The following is a 25,046-nucleotide window of genomic DNA, read 5'->3' as shown; positions in this document are numbered from 1 at the left end:
TCGATTTAAGGAGTTTAAAAAGGTTTTAAAACTGTATCTGACAGAATTATCGCAGCACGGCGCACAAACTTGCGATTTTTTAAGTAACACGCGTGGGCGGCGTTTGCCGTGTCGTAGGCGGACGGAAGTGAGAGCTGGAGATTAAAGATCCGGCGTCCTTGTCTAGCATTAACGAAAGTGCATTAGTTAGATCGAAATAAAGAAGCCCATATCTACAATGTCGCCGATCAAGAAAACACGATACAACATTGCCAAGGCTCTTTAGTTTATGTCCACTTTCGATTCACTATGACGCAATGTATGATTGGAATTCTCGTATACTTGAATATTGCTTTAGGTGAGCGCTTCATTGAGGAGTATCTTAACATTTGTTGTTTGCAGCTATTTTTAAAGTACTAGAGTTCGGTTGACTTATCAACAGTTAATTATTCCATTGACAATAAAAAAACTAGGCTAAGATTTTATGTTTCTTAGATAAGAAAATAATAGACAGATTAGATATATAAGAACAATTAACGGATCGTCTTTTATAACTTAAACCAATCCCAAACGAGTTACGACCCCAATCACTAGAACGAGCTGATCTAAAAGCAGCTATGCCTGGAATCCACGCTCCTACCACCGATGTTCAATTAAAACTTAATGCCCATACAGCTTCCGAACTGTGAAAAACTTGAAATAACGAACAATGACGCTTTTACGCAATTCAATTACATCCGAAGAAGTAATAAAGTATTGACTAATCTGCTTTTGTTCATAACGTTTAATTAACGATAAGTATTTTGATGGATTCATTCCTTAAATATGAGAGGCCTTAACGAAGGCTGCAGCATAATTCTTAACTAAGCTTGTCCGAATGTGTACGCAACTTTTTGAACATTATTGATACAGAAAAAGCAGTCGAACCGGTTAATTGATACAGTTTGAACGACCGCTATATTAATAATTGCAATTTTAAAGAGATAGTGGAATCGAAAGAGACGATGTTCGCGATAAACAACATTATTGCGAGTCCATATTCGCAGCACGTAGGAGCTTGACAACAATTTCCGAAGCATCTAGTTAAACGTGATGTATACGTAGTACCGGTGAATGTAAATCATTGAGTACTGGAAGCATGCGCGCATTTGCTACAATATATTGCAACCGGCGTACAAAGGTATAAAGCACACGAAACATGTACTATTTATGTTTAATTATTCCCGTAAATTTCACTCGAACACGACTTCTAAATTTAGAATGAACTATGAGATCGTCAATACGAGTACTCGTGCTACATCTGACGTTTTAATAAGAGCACTACATAGTACAAATCCCTGCTGTTTAGTATCATGATGTTAGCATTTCAATATAGAACAATATGGAACGATTCAAATTATCTATCAACGATATAAACTAATTTCCTTATAATGGTTTACATGAAAGGAGAATTATCTGATCTCGACATTAGATTCGGAAGGACACCGCCTACGCGGCTGTGACGCGCATGCGCCAACACTGATTATATCACCGTTTATGTAGGTGGCCATATAAGGTCAATTGTTCAAAATACAAACAACCAGTTATTCAATGACCTAATTTATCAGAAGAGCAGGTACGCTTTAGCATTCATATTTAATTTCCCCTGTTGACGCATGCAAGGTCTTCTCAAAGTGCTATTATTATGTGACGAACGTATACGGAGTAGAAATTTCATTAACTTATTTTTAAAGAATATGAGTTCCCACGTAGCATAAGAACGGCGGAACTAATTCGCGGCACGTTCCAAGGATTACCATTTGAAAGCCCTTTGTTTATGCAAGCTCTGTGTTGGCCAATAGAAAAACTATGATGGATTGACACAGACTTACAATTTAAAAAGATTTGTTTTCAAATCTGAATAGCTTTCGAGTTAGCGTCGTACGCGTGTGGAATATATTAGAATGAGAAGTTCTGAGGTGGATGAAGGAACATGGAAACTAGACGTTGTTCCGCTAATGCCATAAATGTCGCTCACTTCTATTCCTTTTAAAGTACAATTCACTGCGCTAGTGTCTTCTATGTCCGCTTTATTTCTTATTTCATTTACCTATATACTTGTAACTCGCCTTACCTGTGATCTTTTTTTGCTTTCATTAAAAAAAATATAATTGAATAAACGACCTATCTACATCATTTATTATTATGTAATTGATTACATCGTATCGTACAATCACAATAAATATGCTACCAAATCGCGTCCAGTATTCCCATAGCTGTCATCGAGACCAGACTAACCGGCCTATCGCTCCATCTACCACCGCAGTGGACAATCGACCTAACAAAGCATCGCGGCTAGTTCTAGCCATTTCCCACGGGCTAACGGTCAAACCCCAAACTCGGCCCTAGTCTCTACACATTCGATCGATTCTCTATTGCAAAACGATGTCCAATCCCACCTCACTATGAAGAGTAAAGACGTTGTACACTAAAGCGGCATTGTAAAAGAAATAACAGATGCAATCGACCGCTGCGGGGTAACAACGCATCGACGCGTCGAGATCGCGATACAAAAGGATGACCGATAACTTGTATATTCTCCCGATGACAGAGGAAAACATTGTTTGCGTTTCGACCCAATAATTTTTAAAAAATTCAACGTCATGTTTCTTTATATTGTCTGCTTGACATGAAAAAATTATTTCATCATTTATTATGTATGCCGAGCGTATTCGAAATCGTTTATTCCATTTTATTCTAATTTACAATTGGCATTCACTCCACACTACATTACAATAGTTATATAAATTTAAGTTACTTTGTGATACACTTCCAGTTCTAGTAATAGTTTTCAAACAAAACAAAGGAAGTAAAATAATAAACATTTAACTAAACAAGCGTGTCACGTCATTAATATTCTAAATAGCAATTATAGACCTGATCCTATCCATATACTTACAAATATTTTAAAATTAAAATCAAAGTGTATTGCAAATATTTTAATGTTTAAATGCCGGACCAAAAAAAATAGGACAAATGTTATAAAAATTGCATAAGAGGAATGTTGTTGTGATATAATGTAATACAATATCCGAGTGAGGTCGGTGCGCGGTGACGAGTCACGCACCAGTTTACGCTATTCCCGGCGAGCCTAATTTTAACCATCTGCGTCTCCCAGTCTAGTTTTAGGAAGTGGGCCGACTCCGATTCGGCGAATTAATTGAGCATAATCTACGCCTTGTGTTTGCACCTCTATTGCTCAACGCTCAAACGAAAATATAACTTCAAATGCGAACGAATATAAATTAGTGGAATAGTTTCACTGATATCGAAAGATGCATCGCTGATGTTTGTAAGGAAATATAACAGATCCCAATTATCGAAATAAGCGGACAGCGGCATCCTGCAGGACGATATGCAACTAAATCTATAATGGATGAGAAGGGTCCAGCGTCAATCCAGTAAACGAGACCGCATAAACACAGACGCATACATAATTGAACAAACGAAGACAATAGTTGCACGTTTATTCATTAATCTAATGGATTAAGCGATGGCATTGGGGAATCGGGACGCGTTCGCAGCAGCGAATAAATTTCAATTAGAGCAATCAGGTCGGTCAGTCGCGGAAGTCTCGGGATCCGATGGGCACGGGATAGTAAAGTCTTACCTTGCATACGGAATTTGACGTGCCCCGCGCATACAAAAGAGGACCTCCACTGTAAATCATTAGAATTGCGGTAACCAAGATGTGAGTGGAATTATGTTCGATACGAGTGCTTGATAATGATGTGGTCGATTCGGATTACTTGGCACCAAGTTCTAGGATATCTATGAGGCGCCTCTTGCAACTCACTTTCAACAAAATCTACGTAACATTTCAAACACAATGTGGTCAACATACTGTGTGGATTCTGAATGAACATTGTTTATACTATGGGCTTTAGATGTGTCCAGTGCAATCTGATAGGTATGAAATGCTAGGCAATTATTATGATATTTATGGCCCATCTATATGTCAATTTGTGTTGATACGTTAAAGGCCGAATCATCAACGATTCCGATCGGCTATAACAAATTATCTCTAAAGTTGACAAGCGGGTGACCCATGTAGCGATTGAACTATATTTGCTGTAACGATGGGATACGACGGTTGCGCTATTGTATTTATGCGTACACAATATACATTACGGAGACACAAAATCCCGTACATAAATACATGTGAAAGCCTATTCGAATGCAAACTCCGTGGTTCGCGACTGAATTATGCAGCAACAACGAGAACAGTTCCGTCGCAATAGCGAAATGCATGGAATTCCCCAAAATATGACGGTTTCCAAACGTATTAATGATAAAGCTCAGCTAATTTACACATTAAATATCAAATAAAAACTACTACCTATATTCAAATATGAATCATAGACATTTTTATTTAGCTGAAGACTTTGTTTGTTTGTTTTTTTGAACGCACTAATCTCAGGAAGTACTGGTCAGATTTGAAAAATGTCTTTCAGTGTTAGCCCATTTATTGAGACTATAGGCTATATATGTACCAAGAGCGAAGCCGGGGAGGACCTTTAGTTTTTAATATTCATATTTGTCTACTTAACTGTGAAGTCGAAGCAATTATGGAACGTGTTCGATAATTTATCTTCTTGAGAGAAGCAGACTTACACAAATTTTTACTGATTCGCACATTTTTCTACTTCGAAGCAACACAGCAGGGGCGGGTAGCGATTATTAGTCTTTATTGTTGAACATTTGTCTTTTATCCGGGTGGCCGGCGGCTCACTAATTACAAGGCACAGCCAATCGTTTAATACGCATTTCGCAAACATCAAATAATTAAAAAATCGATTCGGCGGTGCGTTTAAGCTTAAATAATATGGTAATGACTGCATCGGCCTCTCTGTACAGATTGGAAAATCAACTTCCAAAACATACTACGTTACCTACCCACACATGATAACTGAAATATATTTGACTTATCTATATGATTTTAAAATTTGAAGAGGAGAAGGATCTCGTACAAACCTAGTGCTTATTAAAAGTCTTCAGTGATCAGATCTAATATTAATGCCCATACAATTTGAAATCAAGATAAAGAAACAAAAACCTAGAACAATGGCTTTAGTGCGGCGCTCATTAACTGAAGGTGATGCAGAGACCGTACGTCCAATGATATTGTATTTAATCCCTAAACCACACGCGGTGACGATTACAAGGCACCTATTAGTCAAATTAGCTTTATTGTTGCTACAAGTTAGGGTTGCACAAGAGCAATCGGCTTACATGCGGCCAATTATGCCTCACAATACGATGAGTCAACAGAAATTGCCGGGGCGTTTATCAAAACAATAGTATTGATAAGTTAATAAAGCAAGGCGCATGAGACCTAACGAGCGATTAGCGATGTCTCAAATAGGCGCGCGTCTCGTGCGAGTCACAATTCACTAGGAATATGTTATCAGCGTGACTCACTGCCGCCATTTCCAACGGCGCCCTACGTTTGTAGACTAAAAACATAGCAACTCGAAAATATATGTCCTACAGTGGCGACATCTTTTTAAATTGATGTCTACGTGCTTTGAAATAGTTTCGAACATTCTAAGCCGACTGTGGAAAAATCATTGCGCATTGAAAGCGAAATCTCAAGAGCTGTTACGAAATAACATCAAGCCGGCGAATGCAAGATTAGGAGATCTGTTCGTTGCGAGGGCACTGACCGAATTCCACATTTATACCGCTAATTCATGCACAAGAGCATCTGCATCCTACGATGCCATATTACGAGTATCATCAAAGAAACGTGAATAAAACCGTTTATATTCGCGCCGGACAACGACAATAGCACGTTGAGAATATTTAAATAATCATAATAACGTCCATGACTCTAATGCAAACACATATAAATAACTGTTTCTTCGAAGATGAAACGTCGACTTGAGAACATAAAACTAGATCACTAAAAGCGTACGCTAGTCACGATTATACCTGAAATAAAATTTAAAAGAGAGAGTCTAAAGACGCCGTCGCAGGAGGCGCTTATCTGTTGAGATCGTAATTACAGCGTGAATATTTCGATCAAATAGACTTATCGTCCGGCGACGCGTGAACAATAACTGTCGATGTAGGCGCGGACATGTTATACCCGCATGTCAAATACATTCTACTCGGGGGAGAGATTTTTATCGCAGTGAGCGCGAAACAAGAGAATTGACGTAATCGATTTCGTCATATCAAATCTGACAGGTAATATACCGAGGTCGGGGACGAGGGCGCAGTGGGCGCCGGCGGATTTTATAATGATAACAATATGCAAATGGGAAACAATAATTAGATATATGGTACAGTGCAATCGGTGTGACTGTCCGCAGGTATTCAATGAATATTTGCACAATAAGTATCGCTTATTATTGGATGAGAATACATGTAAAACAAATTGAGATAACATTATAAAAATTCACGAATAACGTATAAGCTTACTGCACCATCACGTTTGACAGCGAAATTTATGAGAAACACTCTTCTCGGCCGAAAGTAATTTTCAATTAAGTTTCTTGATAATCCGGATCAGATGAAGTAGATTTAAGGCCCCAGGCTCGTGAGACCTCTCGATAATTGAAAACTGTCTCTAGTTTCGAACACCTGCTACTGTATTGAGAATGTGTATTTTTTATTCCCAACGGAGGCTAGAAAAACCAGACGGGTACAATAAACAATGTATCATACGACGCAATCCTATAGATATAACTTGGTAACCAAATCTAAAGAGCGTCACAATCGAGTTAACATGTTATCTAGCACAAGTTTACTAAAAACGTTCATTAAGTACATGTCAATCATTGTTAAGGAACCCTAATAAGTACGATATATCGCGTAGTAATCTTAGTTGATAACTACTTTTCGTTGCTGCCGCCTCGAACGCCGTTCTAAACCGTATTTGACCTGTATTGATTACTTTCAGAATGAAACACCGATTCATTCATCATAACGACTTCATAGTAGCGTGTTCCGTACTTACTACGCCTCTAAGACGTCACTCTAAATCGTCGCAACCGGTTTTAACGTTAATTAAGAAACGGTTTTAAATATTATTATACGCTACTTGATCTAACTCTTTCGACACCACTTCCACGTCTATCATTCATACCATCGATATACCAGTAGATAAATGATTTATTAACCGATAGTTATTGATTTTAGACAAATTGTAACATAAAGAAATATTTCATTATGCATCGTCTACGTTTTTTATTACCATTTATAACTCAAAATCGATTATTAAGATAAACGTTTATTTGTACTCGGTAGCCTCAAATCCTGTCAGATAATTATTCACTTTTACGTTTATCACGATTCGATTTTACCTGTCAATTTCGATTCGCAATCAGTTACCCGAAACTCTCGCTTATCATTAAGAATAATTTCATACAAATAAATTGCGAAAACGACGTAAACCCGTTTTACACCACTCAAATTCTCGAAAATCGTGACGGATAACACTGACCCGACATCTATTTACAAAATGTATCGCATAAATGTACATTCGTTTTATCGACCTAACCTTACAAGCTTACCCAGAACGTGACTATCCCGATAGGAATCGATATCTTCTCAACATCGAGAGCGATCGATATTCATGCCAATTAAATAGCAAATGGTATAGAGTGGAGTGCCATCTGAACTACCGCTGCGGATGATGCGACATGTGGGGGTGCGATAGATGTGCGTGGGAATACGGCTGTCCTAATGAGCTCAGGGGAAGCGGTGATGGACAGGGGGGGTGCTGGTGGTACTGCTGCAATGGTGAGGGGGCTAGCCCCGGATGATGTTCTATTGGATATTGCGCAGAACCAGGATACGCCAATTGCCTCACCTTCATGTCGTCGTCTACTACATTATACGTGAGCTCAGTCTCCTCGAAGCCGGTGGCGGCCATTCTCTGCTCGCTCGTCGTCGGAGGGTCGGGCGAGTTTAAGCAGGTCTGTATGAGCCGCTTCCCGGAGTCCGACGTGATCATCGGCTGAAGTTTCCTCGTCGCGAATGTGTACACGTGTCCAGTTTCCGATGCCACTAACAACATCACTTGTGTCCCAGTCAATGTTGATAACTCGTAAGCCTGAAAAGAAAGAGTAACTGTGAGTGTAATTTACTTGACAAGTTATTTGCGCGGAGTTATTTGCATAATAATTTTAACCATGTAAAGTGTCTGTAGTGTACATATAAGAAATATAGGGTCATTGTTAAATAATTATTTAAGTACAAGTTCTCAAAATTTAAGTCTACTTTTGTGAAATATTGAAATTTAAACTAATTTTCGACCTTTCACCTCTCCCACGCCCTATAATTCGTAAGCAAACCTCCATTGATTTCGGGAGCAATATCACTCTCACGGCTCTGAGTGTGCCCTACGAATTAACACACCCACTAGCGCCACCTACACCATTTAAACCAATTAACTTTTATAGGCAGCATTAGAATTTAAGCTCTACTGCACTCGACACAAGAACTTCGTAACCGAAAATGTTTGGGTTAACAATTTGACGTCGGCGATTGACAAAATTGTAGAAGTGTCAATGTTTGTTGGCGCCTAAATTGATGTTAAGCAGATAGTAAACCTTAATGCACAGAAGATAAGAGTTCGGTGGGAATATTTTGTTACTTTAAAAGTCTGACATCGATATGGATTTGTTTTTCATTTCATAATTCTACATATAACAAAAAATCTCAGACCCAATATAATACAAGTTCTATTCGCCCACTTACGTTTATTACTGAAAACTATATGAAATGCGATTAATATAACTTTATTAAACGCTATCTCATAATGATAATCTTATAGTCAAACACATATACATTTAGGTGATAAACTTTAATAATTAATGAGGCACTGTAAAAGGACAAGAATATATTTTTAAGCTGCAAATAACGTGGCCTACTAGCCTTCAGATAAATTGTCATCGATCAATAACGTGATTGATGATAAGCCAGTAATTAGCAGCTCAATTACGCCAGTGATACCATCTCTTGTGTGAATCGAAATAATGAAAGCAGCCCTTAAAGCCTGGGTGTTAACGACCGCGCACGAGAGACCCGGTGCCGTCAAGAGACACTGCCGAAATTGACAATTACAAATGCACCTTTAATGAGCTTAGTTGTTAAATATGATTGACGACACGAAGAAAAATCCGCGTACAATTGTGTACAAATTAAAAAACTCGAAAACATCCTGATTGAATGGTCGAAATGGCACCCAATTATTATAAAAGACGTCCGGGACTTTCTTTAAATCAGCTAAAGTCAAAAGTGCAAAAATAATGAATCGTTGCATTAAGTCATTAGTGGAGCATGTAACGGAAATTAATAACATATTTTAGGGCAATTACGTTACATGAAAATTTTTAAACGCTTCAACGATTGCCTAACGAAATGCTATCGATTGATTGACAGATTGTTGGTTGGTAAAAACATTTCAAGTACCTTGGACTGCATAAAGGAAAGCGAATTCATATAACATGATATTACTTCATTTATGGCTTATATAAAAGATGCAATTCATATAGCAATATTCGTTTAAACAGCTAAATTACGAAAAACAAATGAATGAAACATATGAATGTAATTCTCACCAAATTTATAATGTTTGAATTATCATCGAACAAAGTTTATATCCACATTCAAATTATTTAATAACACGGATATAAAACCGCTTGGTACCTTACTTTATATATATTTATTTTATTGTACAACAATAATTAAATAAGTATGTTTAAATACGTATTTTACCGTACATAAAATCTTAAACAATTTCATAATGAAATGTAGTAGTAGAGAGAGAGAGTCGAATAAGTATTGTATGAATGTGAGATTTTAGACACGCTTATCACTGTCAACTTAAAAAAAAGCCGTTAATCTTCCATCCAACAAGATCAACTAATAATACCCAATTAATAATTGTTGTAGCATCGATCAGTAGATCAGCCCCCTACCTACTGATTATGTGGAGCAAAAAATAAAATCGACAAGTGATCCAGTTATGTCAAGAGTGATTGTAGTAGTATCAGGTGCAATGAAATTCGAAAACTTGTTGCCGAATGCGCGTGCGCAGAATTAAACTAAACCAATCAACTTAATATCCACAAACTGACACATATATAATATAAATAATGAAAGGCTTTTTAATACCACCGTAATAAAACCAAGATTAGTTTTGCGGAAAATTTATAACATACATTTTACAAAACTTGTTTTGACAAACAGACGAACAGACGATTTTAAATATATATTTATTTTCGTTATATTAATATGTTTTTTTTTTCATTAAATTCAATACAGACAAAACCTATCGCGTTTTAATTAAGCCTTCTCATATAGTATGAGATAAGATAAGGTAGCATCATGTGGCGAGGTGATTAAAGCAGAAGCTTACAAAAAGCGATCTCCGCCTGTCAGAGCATTATTATGCACGGTAGCGTGTTTACTTTTACAAATTAATTGAGTCACAAGTAGGTCTGCGAGAGATACAATAATAAATATTGAAGTGATTGTGACAAAACTCAAGGAAAGCGACACGGGCCACTTTATGGACTAATTATGTGACGAGTTTTATAAATAGTGGTAGGAACGATTGTGCTGAAATGAAATTGAACGTTTTAATACCTACTTTAGTTTGTTCTGTCAACTCGCCAATACTCGATTTAGACGAACGAGACAGTTATTCACAATTCCAAATACGATAAAGGAGTTATTATTTATTAACACATTCAAAAATTTTCAATTCTTTAGATTCAGTACTAATACTAAGTAACTGTTTAGTAATCTGTGCTTATAGTACAGATTAACATTTTTAAACACGAACTTGAAAGGTACTTCTATCAGACTTGTTCTTATTCTAAAAACATAACTGGTTATACAGTTGGTACACCACAAAGAAAACTCAAACAATCGTTGGCGCCGTCGTCAACTCGAGACCTAATAGTATTTTTCATAGTACAACGTACAATGTTGGAACCTACACTTTTTACTAACTCCAGATACATCATTTGATAGCGTGGAATCTAATAGCTCTATAAACAAGATAACCGTATAGATTACGGATGTCATTCGCTTGTATAAATCCTTACTAATGTTAAAATGCGAAAGTGTATTTGTTTTATTTGTCTTTCGTCGCATTTGTTTGTTTCGCGTCGCAACGGAAGGATTTTATAATATGATTTTATTTTGAGATATAGAAGTTAAGGAATACACATTGGACTACTTTTTACGCATTTCATTAATTACAATAATAATCTAATTCCAATGGGAACTTCATTTTACTACTCGGACGAAGCCGGGGCGGAAAACTAGTGTCTTATAACTATTATTAAAAGTAGGTATGCGGTTTCCTTCGTAGTTTTATTCATCTTGAGAAAATTAATTAACGCGGTGTTTAAAACTTGATTATGATTTCATAGTACATTTTGTTATTAAATCGAAGTAAGATGTAAATGTTAAACTTTCAACACACGGTAAGACGTGTCGTTCAAATCATTCAAACGTAAATAACCATTCGCGAATCCCGTTTAAAAAATACGAGTAAAAATCAAAAGCATTACACAAATTTAGTTACTTGTAATGCAACGGAGAACTGTCGAGCTCAAAATAAAAAGCACTTCAATGTAAAATAAGCCGTGGTCGAGTCACAAATTAATGGAAAACATTTGGGACAGCGCATTACGAGATGCGACATTTCTCCAAGTGCGCCTCGAGAGATGGCGCTCGAAAAAACTGCTAATTACAAGTACAATGGAGTACAAAGCGGCCGCTTTTCCCACGGAGCATCCAAGCGCGTGCGTACCGAACATTTTAACCATGCTCGTCTTTTATTGCCAAAAATTAATGCCCGGTAAACAGCCCTTAATTGCAAGCCAACCTCGTTTAATTCAGCTTCTGACAGAGAACAACCAGCACGTCACAGCAAGAGAGCATTTCGCGGAAACAAGAAACACGAAACCAGAAACGCACAAGAAAAAGTAACCGTCAAATAACAATATTATATCGCGTATACGCCATGATTCTTAAGCAAATTGTAGGACTCATGATGCGCGCATGAACCTTTATAGCATTTTAATTTTATTGGATAATGCTGCGTTTTCGTCGACACAGAACGAAAGTTTGGTAATTTCGAGTAACAACTTTATAGCTCGGAGCTATATATAAACATTTTACCTTCATTTATGTAACTTTTGACGTTAATAATATAAAATGCCGAATGTATCGAAAATGAAGACCTGTTCTGACTAATGCAACAATAAAGATACTTGTCGCACTGAATACTTAATAATACCAACGTACTTTCAGCGAAAATGTATTGATAGACAATAGGCATTTCTAAACAAAATTTTTTGCATGTTAAATATTTAAAAATAGATATGAATTGTGATGGAAAAAGCATAAAGTATATAAGCTTTAGTTGACTTAATAATTATAATGGAACGTTCCCAATTATACGAACACAAACGAGGGTTATTTGCACTAAAAAGTAATTTCTTGGAACAAAAAGCATCATTAAATCCGTAAACAAAAAACGGCGACATCGATTTGTCGTCTCCTATTGCGTCCGCCTCACAGCATGAAGTATTAGCACCATTAACAAAAGCTGCAAGAAACGATAATTAAATGCAAACTGCAATAACAGCATAAAATTCAACTCGTTCTTGGCGGTTATGGTCCAACTGAGAGTCCATTACGAACACTTACCAGCCACACATTAGTATCAGAAGCTAACAGTAATTGTCATGCCTGTCGTGATGAGAATATAAAGGTGCTAATCAAGACACCTTACACTTTGATGGCCAGAGATGATTACCATGGCTATGTTCCTGTAGTGCCTCCTTAACGATTTTTGCAATTCAATATTATTTTTTGTGTGAAAATCGAATTGAATCGAATAGTGGTATGCAAACTATATTTTGTATTATAAATGTCAATGTTAAATTCGTTGTACACTCGTTATAAAACTAACCACAAGTCCATCTGTTAACTAACGATAATATGATTTATATTCGATGCCTTTTAAAGATTAATCTTTATGAAAGAATCAATCATAAAATTTTATTCATACCATTCATTCATAAAAGCTTATGTACAACTTCTACAATATCTCAATGATTGACTTTAATAAATACAATTATCTCTTCTACGGCCAGATGTTATATGGATTGGGCTTACTCAATAATTGTGAATGCGCTTTTGAAAACCTAATGATCTTGAATATTTATTTATCACATTACTATTTAAAGCATAGTAGGGTATTATTAATCGATCCTTGATTTACGCATATAGGTATTTCCTGTTTCCTGCAACACAGAACATCATTGAAGAATACTCAAAATAGATTATAAATAAAAATATCAGTCCATTCATAATTTTATAACCGCAGAAATGCCGTTAAGCAAAAATGAATATCATCAACAAATCAAATAAGACGAAATTGGCTCAACGGCTTCCTAATAAGGACGCAGTTTTGACTTATAAACCACGTGCCGTAAGACGTGTATCATATACACCAGGGATCGAGGAAACCCCAAAAACAGGTTATGAAACAAGGTTGCCATATTTGTGTAGTACTCGAGTGGATTAAGCGTAAAAGGTCTAAACGGGTCGCCTCCTGCCTACCCGAACGCCACGTGGCGATGTCTGCCAGTTCAGCTATCTTTACGTCATCGCACTTGTAAGGCGAGGATGCTGTGATGCCATTTGCATAAAGATCGGCCGCTTTAAGGAACGGTACTAAACAATTTGCGCTGGCCAACTTAAGCAATAAGGCATGAATGTATTTAAATATCACACCTAGTTATTTAATAGAAACCTAAAAAAAATCTTGGTTATAGTAATATTAAAAACTTTATAGAATGTTATATTTAATTAACCAAAGTGATAAATGTACATTAATATTTGTATTATTACTTGCAACATGTTTAAAACCTATCAGACTATTCTAAAATATCAAATTTAAACATTTGGACATTGTTATGATTATAGCATATCAAAAGCGTTTGAATGATTCATTTTATGCTATAATATAAAACAAGAAATGCAAGTTTCAAAATACGTAGGCGTAAAATGAAGACATGCTATTTGTTATAACATCAAAAAAAACATTCTCGTGGTATTCAACGATAATTGAGTTAAGAATCTCGATGTGAATCTTGTAAAGGGTTGCCAATTCCCCACACCCATTACAGTCGATCGAGTCGTCGGTAATGATTGAAAAGTGAAAGCCATCGTCGACTCCATTATCCCATACTACAGATCGGATGCGACACGTTTTAAAATATTAAAAAACATGCGAATAAGAGACAAGCTTCAAAAATTATATTGAGCAATTACGTATCTACGTTTAATAACTTAACCACTCACAAAATACTTCGAGAATGTACGAGATGTATTTGAGTAATTTATTATTAATTATTATAATTGTACCGCTACCGTATTATTGAATATATTTGAACTGCTAAATATAACTATTTATAAACATAACTAATTGAAAAAAAATTATAGATACCCACGGTGCTAACATAGGTTATTAAAATGATCCCCACAAATACTCAAAATGATTAAATCGATTATGTAAAACAAGTGAATGTTGTCTGACATATTTATGAGGTAAAAATCATTGTTGATAGTGTTTAAATTGTATACATTATTTACGTTGATTGAACGTTGTTGCAGATAAAATAGTATCTTTGTGGAAACTGGAACGATTAGTTTAACAAGTTCTTAATAATTATCGATTATAAGAAATGAAAAATTACTGCAATTCCAGTAGTCAACCTACAAGCCACGTTTTGTGAAAGGAATAAGATAAGCTGGATTTGTGAAAGGTTTTGTAAAAATAATCGAGTATTCATTATAACAACTTAATAACATTGCACACATAAAGGTGATGTAATTAGTCCAAACCATTAAAATCTGATATATGATCATACGAAAAGTTGATAATAAAAAAGATAAAATTAATATAGCAAGTTTGTTTAAGTTTTATAGCCCATCGTTTCAACGTTGAAAAAAGGATTATTTTAATTCATTCGTAGTAAAACAAATAAAACTTGAATTAATTGGATGGAAGATGTTATTTCAGCTACCGTGCACGCAGGATTTCTTTTGTACCAAACATAAAAGGAAGATCAAATCAAAAAACCAGATCCTAATAATACAACAATAGATTCTAAAAGCGACAATGCCCAATCTAACAGAACAATGGGCCATCCTTGATTCAATAAAGCCGTGCCTTAGTAGGCCGTAATTATTATAAGAAACGTAGAGTCTAGCTAGTGTCACATGCAAATTTAATGTGGTCGAGCAGGCTATCAATAGCAATGGTGTCGATATTGCACGTTTATAAGTTGCAATTTTCATTCATAAACAAGCAATATTGCTTATGAATGGCCGTCCAGCCATGTCCTTAATTTATTATATCACTCGAACGACTTCCATAAGTTTCCTGCTCGCCTATTGCCATTTATCGAATGTTGTTCATGCAGACAGACTATCATTTTGTGGGCGCTAACTTGACCTTGATGTATTAAGTTCATTGAGAAATTACTAGACTACAAACTGTGTTATTATGTAAGTAAACCAATGTAACCTTTTAAAAACTAGAGACTTGTGATAGAGGTGCATTTTTTAAATATATGAAACATTCAATTAATTATATTGATGAATACGACAAAAGCATCGATAACTCAGCACGACATTACCGGGGCTTATGGACGTAAACATGTCCAACTGTTAATATTTCTTTTCTTAATGGCTTCTCATGACTGAATAAATTTTAGTGCTAAATAAACAAGCCCTATCAGCGATCTCCACAATGCAACGGGTCCGTGGGTAACAGGAGCCGACTGAAGCGCCGCGACGGTGATACCATCACACCGATATGCATCAAGGAAGACCACTTGTCAATACATTTCACCTGCGAACTGAGTCAACTTGATGGCCTGTCGCTGACCAGAACGAGTTCCCATGAATTGTGCTCCCTGCAGGACATTTTTATACCTCTGTCAACAACATGTACCCTCAGCTTTTGCTTACATGTTAATGCTATCAGCTATCTGTTGAGGATGTATGTGAATACTCATCCATCCTTTGTTACGATATATTTAGATCCATCGATAGAATTCCTCCATGAGCGGTTTACATTCGATTGCTACCGAGCGATTTTAGATCGAGATTTTCCTCGTGTTAGATGCTAATTTCTATCACAATCTTATTCAATCCAATATTAATGCCACTGAACTGCGGGTAGACATTTTGCTAACCTTATTTACTGGACAATTCAGACGTCCGAGTAAATAAACACAGGTGGTCCGAATGAAAGGTTCCGTAGAAACTAACCGACTCTCTAGAGATGCCGCCCTCCCTAAAAGGATAATAATACGTCGTTTCGATTCTTAACCAACGGTGTACATGGGACCCGGGAGAAATGTAAATTGACCCGGCACCTGACAAATAGCTTAATTAACGACTAACATGCGCCCAGAGAATTATTGGGATTATCCAAATAGTTCATTACCGAGCTCGTAACGCGTTTAAGCTCAATTATGACCAGTTTTACGGTCGTTACATTGCGTCAGTGAGGTGTTCTAGATTTTTTCTATGTTCACATAGGTAATAAAATTGTGATATGAGGCTATTTCGAGGACGATGTGTATAAAGTTAACGTTTCAGATTCGAAGGATCTGGTTTATTTAGGCAACCATTATATGTGACAACTTATATTTATACTTAATTATGCTTTTGTTTTCATTGTTCAAATTTGTATTCAAACTGAAAAGACACAACTTTATTGTGTTAATTGGATAATACCCACGAGAAACAATTTAACGAAGGCTTGAATTTTCAAGGTTGAAGCAGAAGCAATGTTACACGATATAGTTTTTTCGCAATGTTATGCATTGGTAGGCGTCAAGTGGGCGCGCACGTGATTACTTTGTGACTGTTGCTTGCCACCGCAAGCTTGAACGTGGGCGATGCCGCAACTCTACCTTTGATGGTTCTACTCGGGTAAAGAAAAGTCAAACGGTAACATTTTTTACAGACGACTTTTTACCGTCACTTCACCTGTGACATCCAAACATCGTCCACTTACAGATGTCGAGCAACCTTGAGTCATCGATCAAGGCTGTAGCAAAAACGGTATCGTTTGAAAGGATTCCGTAACACGCGGGATCTGCGGCGAAATCCTGTTTCACATCAAAAGTCCTTCGTTCTGGGAAACATTTGTAAAAACCATTTAGTTAGTTCAATTGCATGGCGATGCTGACGAAACTCGAACTTTCCCACCGAAATCCTCATGTTTGGTGAATTTTTTAATTGATATAAAAAAGCGAAATGTCGCCGCTGCTCGAGTCGTAATCAAATAAAAACTTACTCGTTAATGTTTAATGTATTAAATTCGCGATGCCGATACATTATGGATGGGGCCCTGCTGGCTGCGGTCGGATATTTTGACGGCGAGCTATCGAACGTTATGGTGGACGCTCCCGCTGTTTTTTCGCGTCTCTTTAGATAACATCTGAACCGAATAACGAACATGCTCAGCGATTTCACATTTACATACATAATCGTACCGCATTTAATGCGAGTTAATCATTTCTAACTGCGCTATAATTAAGCGTTTGCTCAAATCATCGCTTCTAGCAGAATTACACGAGTACATATTACCTATGCATAGATATCATTTGTATATTATTATATAATATACACCGACTTATATACTGCAGTCTGATCGCTATTTATCTCTTTGCTTACTTTATGTTGTTTTCAAATATATCGCTATCGACATTAAAAATGATACCTAATTATGATTTCACAAAACCAGGGTATTTTTTTAATGCTCTCGAGTTCTGCAACAACAAATAATTAATTTGAATCAACTCTTCTATTTCCAACATCACCTAACTGACCGTGTTAACATATATATCCGGGCACCTGACTATACCCATCTAACCAGTTGCACGCAGATGTAGCGGGGTTAAACATAAAACTTACGTGTTAAACGTAATTTATATGGTACATTAGGGGATTATAGTAATTATGTACACTGATGCACCGCCGAGTATAAATTCCAGCCGCACTTGATATGAACGACTGCGTAATATTAAAAACGCAAACGCATCGCGTGAGCCATTTTTCTTTCGTTCGCCATTTAATTTTAAATTATAACCTTGCTAACACACAAAATACATCAGCGCGAAATCTTTAAGTGTACTTTTACTATATTTTAAATAGGTACTCCTTTTATATGTGTCACTGTATTTTAGTCTTACAAACGAGATATTCCCTTACGTGACTTTGAATACAACAAAAATCACCCTCCACAACTAAAATAAAAGTCACTATAACTCGAATTACTACTAATCACTTGTATTATTATTAATACAATTCTGATTACAGACATGAGCAATTAGTAATATAATAAAACCAGTTGAATGAAGTCAACGTAATTATGACACAACATCGCTATAATTGTAACGGAACGTATCAGTTACTTGCAAGTTGCAACGCAATTGCACTAATAGAAACACAACTTCAAAAAACAATAAACATTCGAAAAAATGTGTTTACATTGAAATGGCTTGGATTCAATAATTTCCTAAATAATTTTCAAGAAAATGAGCATCTTCATATAACGCAAGATATTAATTGCTTAAAACGATCAATTTGCATTGATACTTAATTGTCTTATTTTCTATTAATTATTGGAATCGATAGAATCCAATAATTTCAAGGAGCAAATTGTCGGTCAATTATCTCGGTAGTAATAAGCAAGTGCACCAAGACAGGTGGGTGTTGCGTGTTAATTAAATCAGTTAGTAAGCAATAAAGGCATTTAATAAGAATACCAATCCCCACTTCCACGTTGTTACATTTATCAATACACACAGAAAAACAAATAAACAATTAGCCGCCCTTTATTTCTTTTAATACTAATTGTTAAAAATATAAAGTGATCGTATATGGCTCCGTAAGTCCTGCTCAAGAAATGGTATGTATGACTTTACTTTCAGGCATATATCTATTATTTTCTGGGAATACAATGGGTACCACGTAGAACGATACCTTTCCTAATATTTAAACAGACACACATTCACATTGTTGACATTAAAATAACACAGTAGCAATTGAAGTCCTCACAATAATTAAAAACAGAAATTTTATTGTGTCTATAATACCAAAAAAGGGAAAAATCTGTTAATGAATAAAATTACATTTAAGTGAAGAAATTCAATGATACCGCAAACCTGGTAGTAAATACTATTATTGGATAATTCATGAGTTCTTTCGAACGTTCAATTTGTACGATTTGGAATACTTAGGTAGGTAATAGATGAATATTTTATCTCCTCGCGGTTTGAATTAATTAATCACCTAAATAAAATTACTAACTAATGGATTGAATATAGGTTGGTAGGAAATATAGGTTGTTTTAAAGATAGTTTATAGATAAGGTATTTAGTTCCTTAATAACCGTGTATAAATATTTGACTTAAAACATTACGTAACATAGAATGATCCTATTACGGAGAGTTATTGATTATAAAAATATTATCAAGCCATTATTTGCTCATTTACAAGTCACCTGTGTACGCAAAACACCTTTTAACTATCAATTATCCTATTACTGCACACTGTATAGCATACAGAATATGCTAACATTGTAAATAATAAATAAATGAAAACTAATAACTATTAAAACGATACGAAACGTCTTTTCTTTTAGTTATTAAAGAAGTGCAATCACTTTGTGTTTTACTTAACTAAATTGAATTACGTGTATACTAGATAGTCCTTCAGAAATACCTTTAAATAATAATCTGGCCAGAGTTGACAAATTATTTTGAGTTGAGGAAGTAACATGTCTTACGAAATTTTGAATCTTTATTAAAATTCTTGTGTACCTAATTATAGTGCATTTAAGGGCGCTTTGTAAAACGAAACTTCACTTCTGCGTGCTTTCGCTGTAATTACTCACTGATTGCTTTTAATTATAAATTTCAGATATTTTGCTCTCTTTACCGGTAATTGTAGCTTCAGATATATTATATACGTCTTTATAGCATGTTGAATAGTTTGATAAGTTTAAGTAATTATGTGTATATTGGTGACATTCCGTCACATACCTATCGAATAATGCATCACCTAGTCATGGTCGTGCACGTTATCGGGCTATATTCTCAAAACTTACTTTTATAACACTACAGTCGTGATTCTGCGGACTCTTTGATATGCACCGACGGCTAACGAACTAGTGTCTAACCGATAAATTCGCAGATTAGTCGATTGGACATCGACAAACTGTCGAGCCTTCCAACTAATCAGTGCAAGTCGACTGTCATCTGTCCAACTTGACTTAAACCGAGATTGATGTTGGAATATATTTAAAATTACAAAGTTTATTATCCTAGTATCTATTAACAAAAGTTTCATGTTATCAACAATTTCTTACAATGGCGAGAGTAATGCAACTTAATGTTTTAAAGAAATATGCATTCATTGAATATAAATAATATTATACAAAAAGTGTGAACGCACATAGAGCGATTGTGAAAGGCACGTTGCTTGTACTCAATGGCACTCGCGTACTAGGCGCGCATAACAACAAGGCGTTCTCTCTAGGTGTCGCAGGGAGGCGGGCCCACAAGCCAGACATTCCCTACCAAGCGGCCAATCAATCTAAGGCCCTCGTGCCGCCCGGTATTCAAAGTTGCTGTACCATAACGAGACGAAACTGTAATGCGGGTAAAGTTCTGTCTGTAGTGGTCACATTCCAATAACTTTCTATATTTTATGTTTACCTAGTAACGCAACTATCTAAGTCAGCCATGTGGAAGCTAGCCATTATTTATCACATTTAAACACAGTTCGATTATTATGCTTTATACATATTTATGTTACCTACAATAAATATTTTGATTTGTTTAAAAAGCAATTGTAAAACAATATGATTAACTGTTAACTACATGTGTAATGGGATGACATTAAACATTGTATGAAACTACTGACAAAGCTCAATACTGCTGTAAAATGTACCGTCGGAAATTACGAGCAAAGGGGAGTACGAATAGGATGATATCTAACAAAAAATTAGCTTTAGCGTTCATGACCCACGTTGTAATTAAGGTATCTATCTATCTGTATGATGATTTATCACTGAAGTTAAAAATAAGGAACAAATGTTATGAAATTCAAACAATTTAATTAAGGTTATGTAATATATATAGGATTTTTTATGAGAGAACTATTATTATTAGTTCAACAAAACTTTATTTAAGAAAAGTTACCCGGAATTGCAATTAATTGCTGATATATAACTTACGAAAGCGTGCCAAATATGGCTCCAAAAGTACCAGGCGATCAGAGTGAACAAAGAGGTTCCCGAACAATGTGACCCGAGTCGTAAACAGTTTAAGGCCATCTCGCGGCAGTGTAAAGAATCACGTGCGCTGTTCTTTGTAAGATTGGTACATGATGCCTGCTCATACATTATCCTCGAATATTGCCTGTTGACATCTGGTGTGACCGACTGTCTATGAAATAATCATAAAATAAAAAGTTGGCTCCAATCTTAATATCATCTAGTGTTATACTTTCGGCGCTGATTTATATCAGTCGCAATAATACTAACAAAGTATTATGATATCAACATAAAAGTTATCGACTAGTCGTGTGGGAAAATAATCTAGCTCGCAATCTACATCCCGGCTAGTCCCTAATTAATTTAGTAATCGCTCGTGACGACTTATTCCAACCAAAGACCCAACCACGAAGCTAACGAAATCACGACTCAGCGACCAAACGATAATCGTTATTTTAAATTTATTAAAATGTCCTCTTTAAGGACTATATCGGACCTATATCGGACTGTATAATTTATTCCCGCTCTGTACAAAAGCAATATAAAATGAAAGCCATCATAGGGTAAGGGGTTTCATTTGAGTCCGCGGTTGACTCATTTAGAACTCTGACCGGTTTTGCGCCTTTAGATCGTGATCTCAAACGTTTTGACGTTTAATTAGAAAAATAAACATTTCTTCTTGCGAAAAAATGTATTTAATAAAATATAACGGTTGTGTTGGATGTTTAATGTTTGTATTTATTAAGCAAAAATAACGAACAGACACTAAAATATTATACTAAAAGATAAAGTAAGTTAAATTCTCTTGGACGCACACTTTCATACAGAAAACGACAAAATGTTATATAATATTTTAAGGTACGTAGAAGCAAAATCTCGTTGCTACTACAAACAGCCTGCAGCAAGATTCTGTCGGCAAAACACGACAAAGTCGGCCAAGGCACAATGCTTTACCTACAAAACACCGACACACGCCGACTTTAGCCGGCAAATCGTGTCTCTCGAAACCCCTGCGGCGTTGTAATTACTCTTGTATACAAGGCGATCACTTGACGGAAGATGGACCCACTGAAGGATTGTCAAGATTTACCTCTAATAAACTAAGATATTGGAGAGACTAATTTCTAAGTACTAAGGTTCTTTTTACAAAGTTTCATAGAAAAATAACACAACAAATTATTTTTTAAGATGTTGGTATTTAGGAAAAATGACTACGTGTGGATTATATCGCAAATATCAGGTTTGTAATAGTACTGATATATAGTATTTTCTTGTGTTTGGTTGTACTGATATAATTATGAATATAGGTACCTCATTCGTCATTTTTTTTAAGAAACAAAACTTTAAAATCAAATTCTGTATAAATATAAAATGTGCAAGATCATGGTATAATTACAAAAATACCATGAACAAAAGTTAATTATCTGGAACAATATCAAAAACAAGATTACACAGATTAGATAGTCAATAGCATAGAGTATGGACTACAGCGCATAGATAAAGTAAAAAGGTTTAACGAGACGGATACGTTCCGTGTACCAGAAGGGGGCACGTCGTAACCCGCTGAGAGACACCGCTCGCGTGCAACCGCAAAAACTTATTGTGTAAATACCGACTAACGAATGAAAAATATATAAATCCATAATTAGCTGCAACATTGTATATTGTGCTATATTGGCGATATTTGTGCTTTCTGTGAGGAATTGATACATTGTAAAGGTACAAAAAATTCAACTCTACAATCATGAAGTCACAAAAAGTTTTGAACATAATTTACGTTTCGATATTTACCTAATAATCAACTTAATAGTTAGGATAAATGTTTATTAATGAACAGCCAACAGATCTGCCAGATTCGAGACGTCGTTTATTCGGAGCAGAATGAGTAAAATCACCATTATCGGTAAATCAAGCCGATGTTCTAGTATCAGGGACATGTCTACATGGCACTGTGACATCCCTACACAGATTGACAATGTCTACGTAATGAAGCTGGGTTGGTGGTGGTGGAATAATTGATTATTTTCAACGTCACTATTCACTTCGTATGTTGTACGATATGTTGAGAGTAATTAACATACTTCATGAAATTATTAGCCGTATATTATAAACGGATAATGTTTGACATTAATGTGAATGATCGTATTATTTATCATAATCTATCTAATATTTTGCCAAATCTTTAACTTTGAGATTAAAGTAATATTGCTTAGTCCAGAGTTTATCGATATCGTAATAAATATAATTACAATTTCACTATTAAACACTAAAACTAAATTTATAGTATTGTTATTTTGTGATAAAATCAGTTTATGGTTCATTTTACAAAATAGACATACAATTTAAATGCTGCAAAGTTTTCGCTTTGAGATACAACTCTTTTACGCCATTACAACAGCAATATGTGTCATGGATGCTAGTAACTGAGCAGAAATTTTTTATCATTAAAATTCTTTAAATGCGTAGAATCTTTAAATTCGTAACTTAAACATTCAATATTAGTTTATTTATATCTTAAATCATTAACCTCCATTATATTGTTTTAATTGAAAATTACAATTTTAAATTATTACACGACTTCATTTTAAATTTTATTCCTTCGAACTGCCCGAGTCTGAGGTTTATTCGTATAACTCGTTTTATAGAATGAATATTTATTTTATTTTTAATGCCTATTGATAAAATGATCTATTGTCGTAATATTTTATGTTAAGAAATGAGTTACGGAATAAATAATTTGGTTTGGAATAATTCTAGTATATAGTTATAACATAAGATACAAAATTCGATCTCATATACATACCTAAAATCTTTTCATTATTTATTAGATATTTAACAGAATTTTCAGTTTTTAAAATAGATCAAGTGAGAGTCGGACTCGCGACACTACCGTTCCGTACTAATAAGCTACATACAACGAAACTGCAAAAGACCCACCCATCCAATTAACGACCATGTCAATCATTTCAAACTTAATTTTTTGATTACTCATTAAAATAGCAACTGAAATACATAAAAAAATCGCCTCAAAAAATCGCCCTACTAATCAATGCCTCACTATCAAGGTTTATTAAAAACAACTTGGTGACAGACAAATGGACAGACAGATACGTAGACATACAGACGGATAGCGAAATGTTAGCGATAGGGTCCCGTTTTACGTATTGGTTAAGGTACTCTTAACAGCTAATCTAAGTTTTATGAACGTACTTTTAATATATTCTACCGCCATCTAGTGAATTTTCTGAGCAATTACAGCTTGACAGCTGTTCGTATAAACAAAAATTATTGCTATTATTTAAAGCCTTTTCTTAAAATTTTTGTTGAAATCAAATTCTATATCCAAAAAACAAATATTAAGTATGTAAGGAGGCGTACTTGCGTAAAAATTACTCACTTGGAATTATCTTAGTATAAACTGTCATCTGTCATAACTTTCCTCCCAAATGTTCACTTAAACACAAAGTTTCCTTTGAAAACGCTCATTTCATGGTTTGTTATTTGTTAAAACATATAAAATATATAGAAATATGTACATTCCGGCACTTTTTCACAATATTCCATAATAATATGTCAGATAACAGAAACATAACCTATAAACTTTATGTTTTGATTGAATCATTTCATTATTTATAACACTGAAATACTATATGTGAAAGATATTTTATTTCAATAACTAAGAATA

General features: G+C 35.2%; 1 protein-coding gene across 2 annotated transcripts in view; it reads right to left on the bottom strand.

Annotated features, from left to right (window-relative positions):
• The window catches only part of LOC119834062 (serum response factor homolog), a 170,290-nt gene that overhangs the window by 144,122 nt on the left and 1,122 nt on the right, over positions 1–25,046 (bottom strand). For both annotated transcript variants that reach the window (XM_038358341.1, XM_038358340.1), the window contains exon 2: positions 7,838–8,080. In XM_038358341.1, the coding sequence (XP_038214269.1) occupies positions 7,838–8,080 (243 nt within the window). The remainder of the gene's footprint in view (positions 1–7,837; positions 8,081–25,046) is intronic.

Source organism: Zerene cesonia, chromosome 18 (assembly GCF_012273895.1).
Source record: "Zerene cesonia ecotype Mississippi chromosome 18, Zerene_cesonia_1.1, whole genome shotgun sequence".
Taxonomy (NCBI): domain Eukaryota; kingdom Metazoa; phylum Arthropoda; class Insecta; order Lepidoptera; family Pieridae; genus Zerene; species Zerene cesonia.
This window is presented reverse-complemented; position numbering and strand designations above follow the sequence as displayed.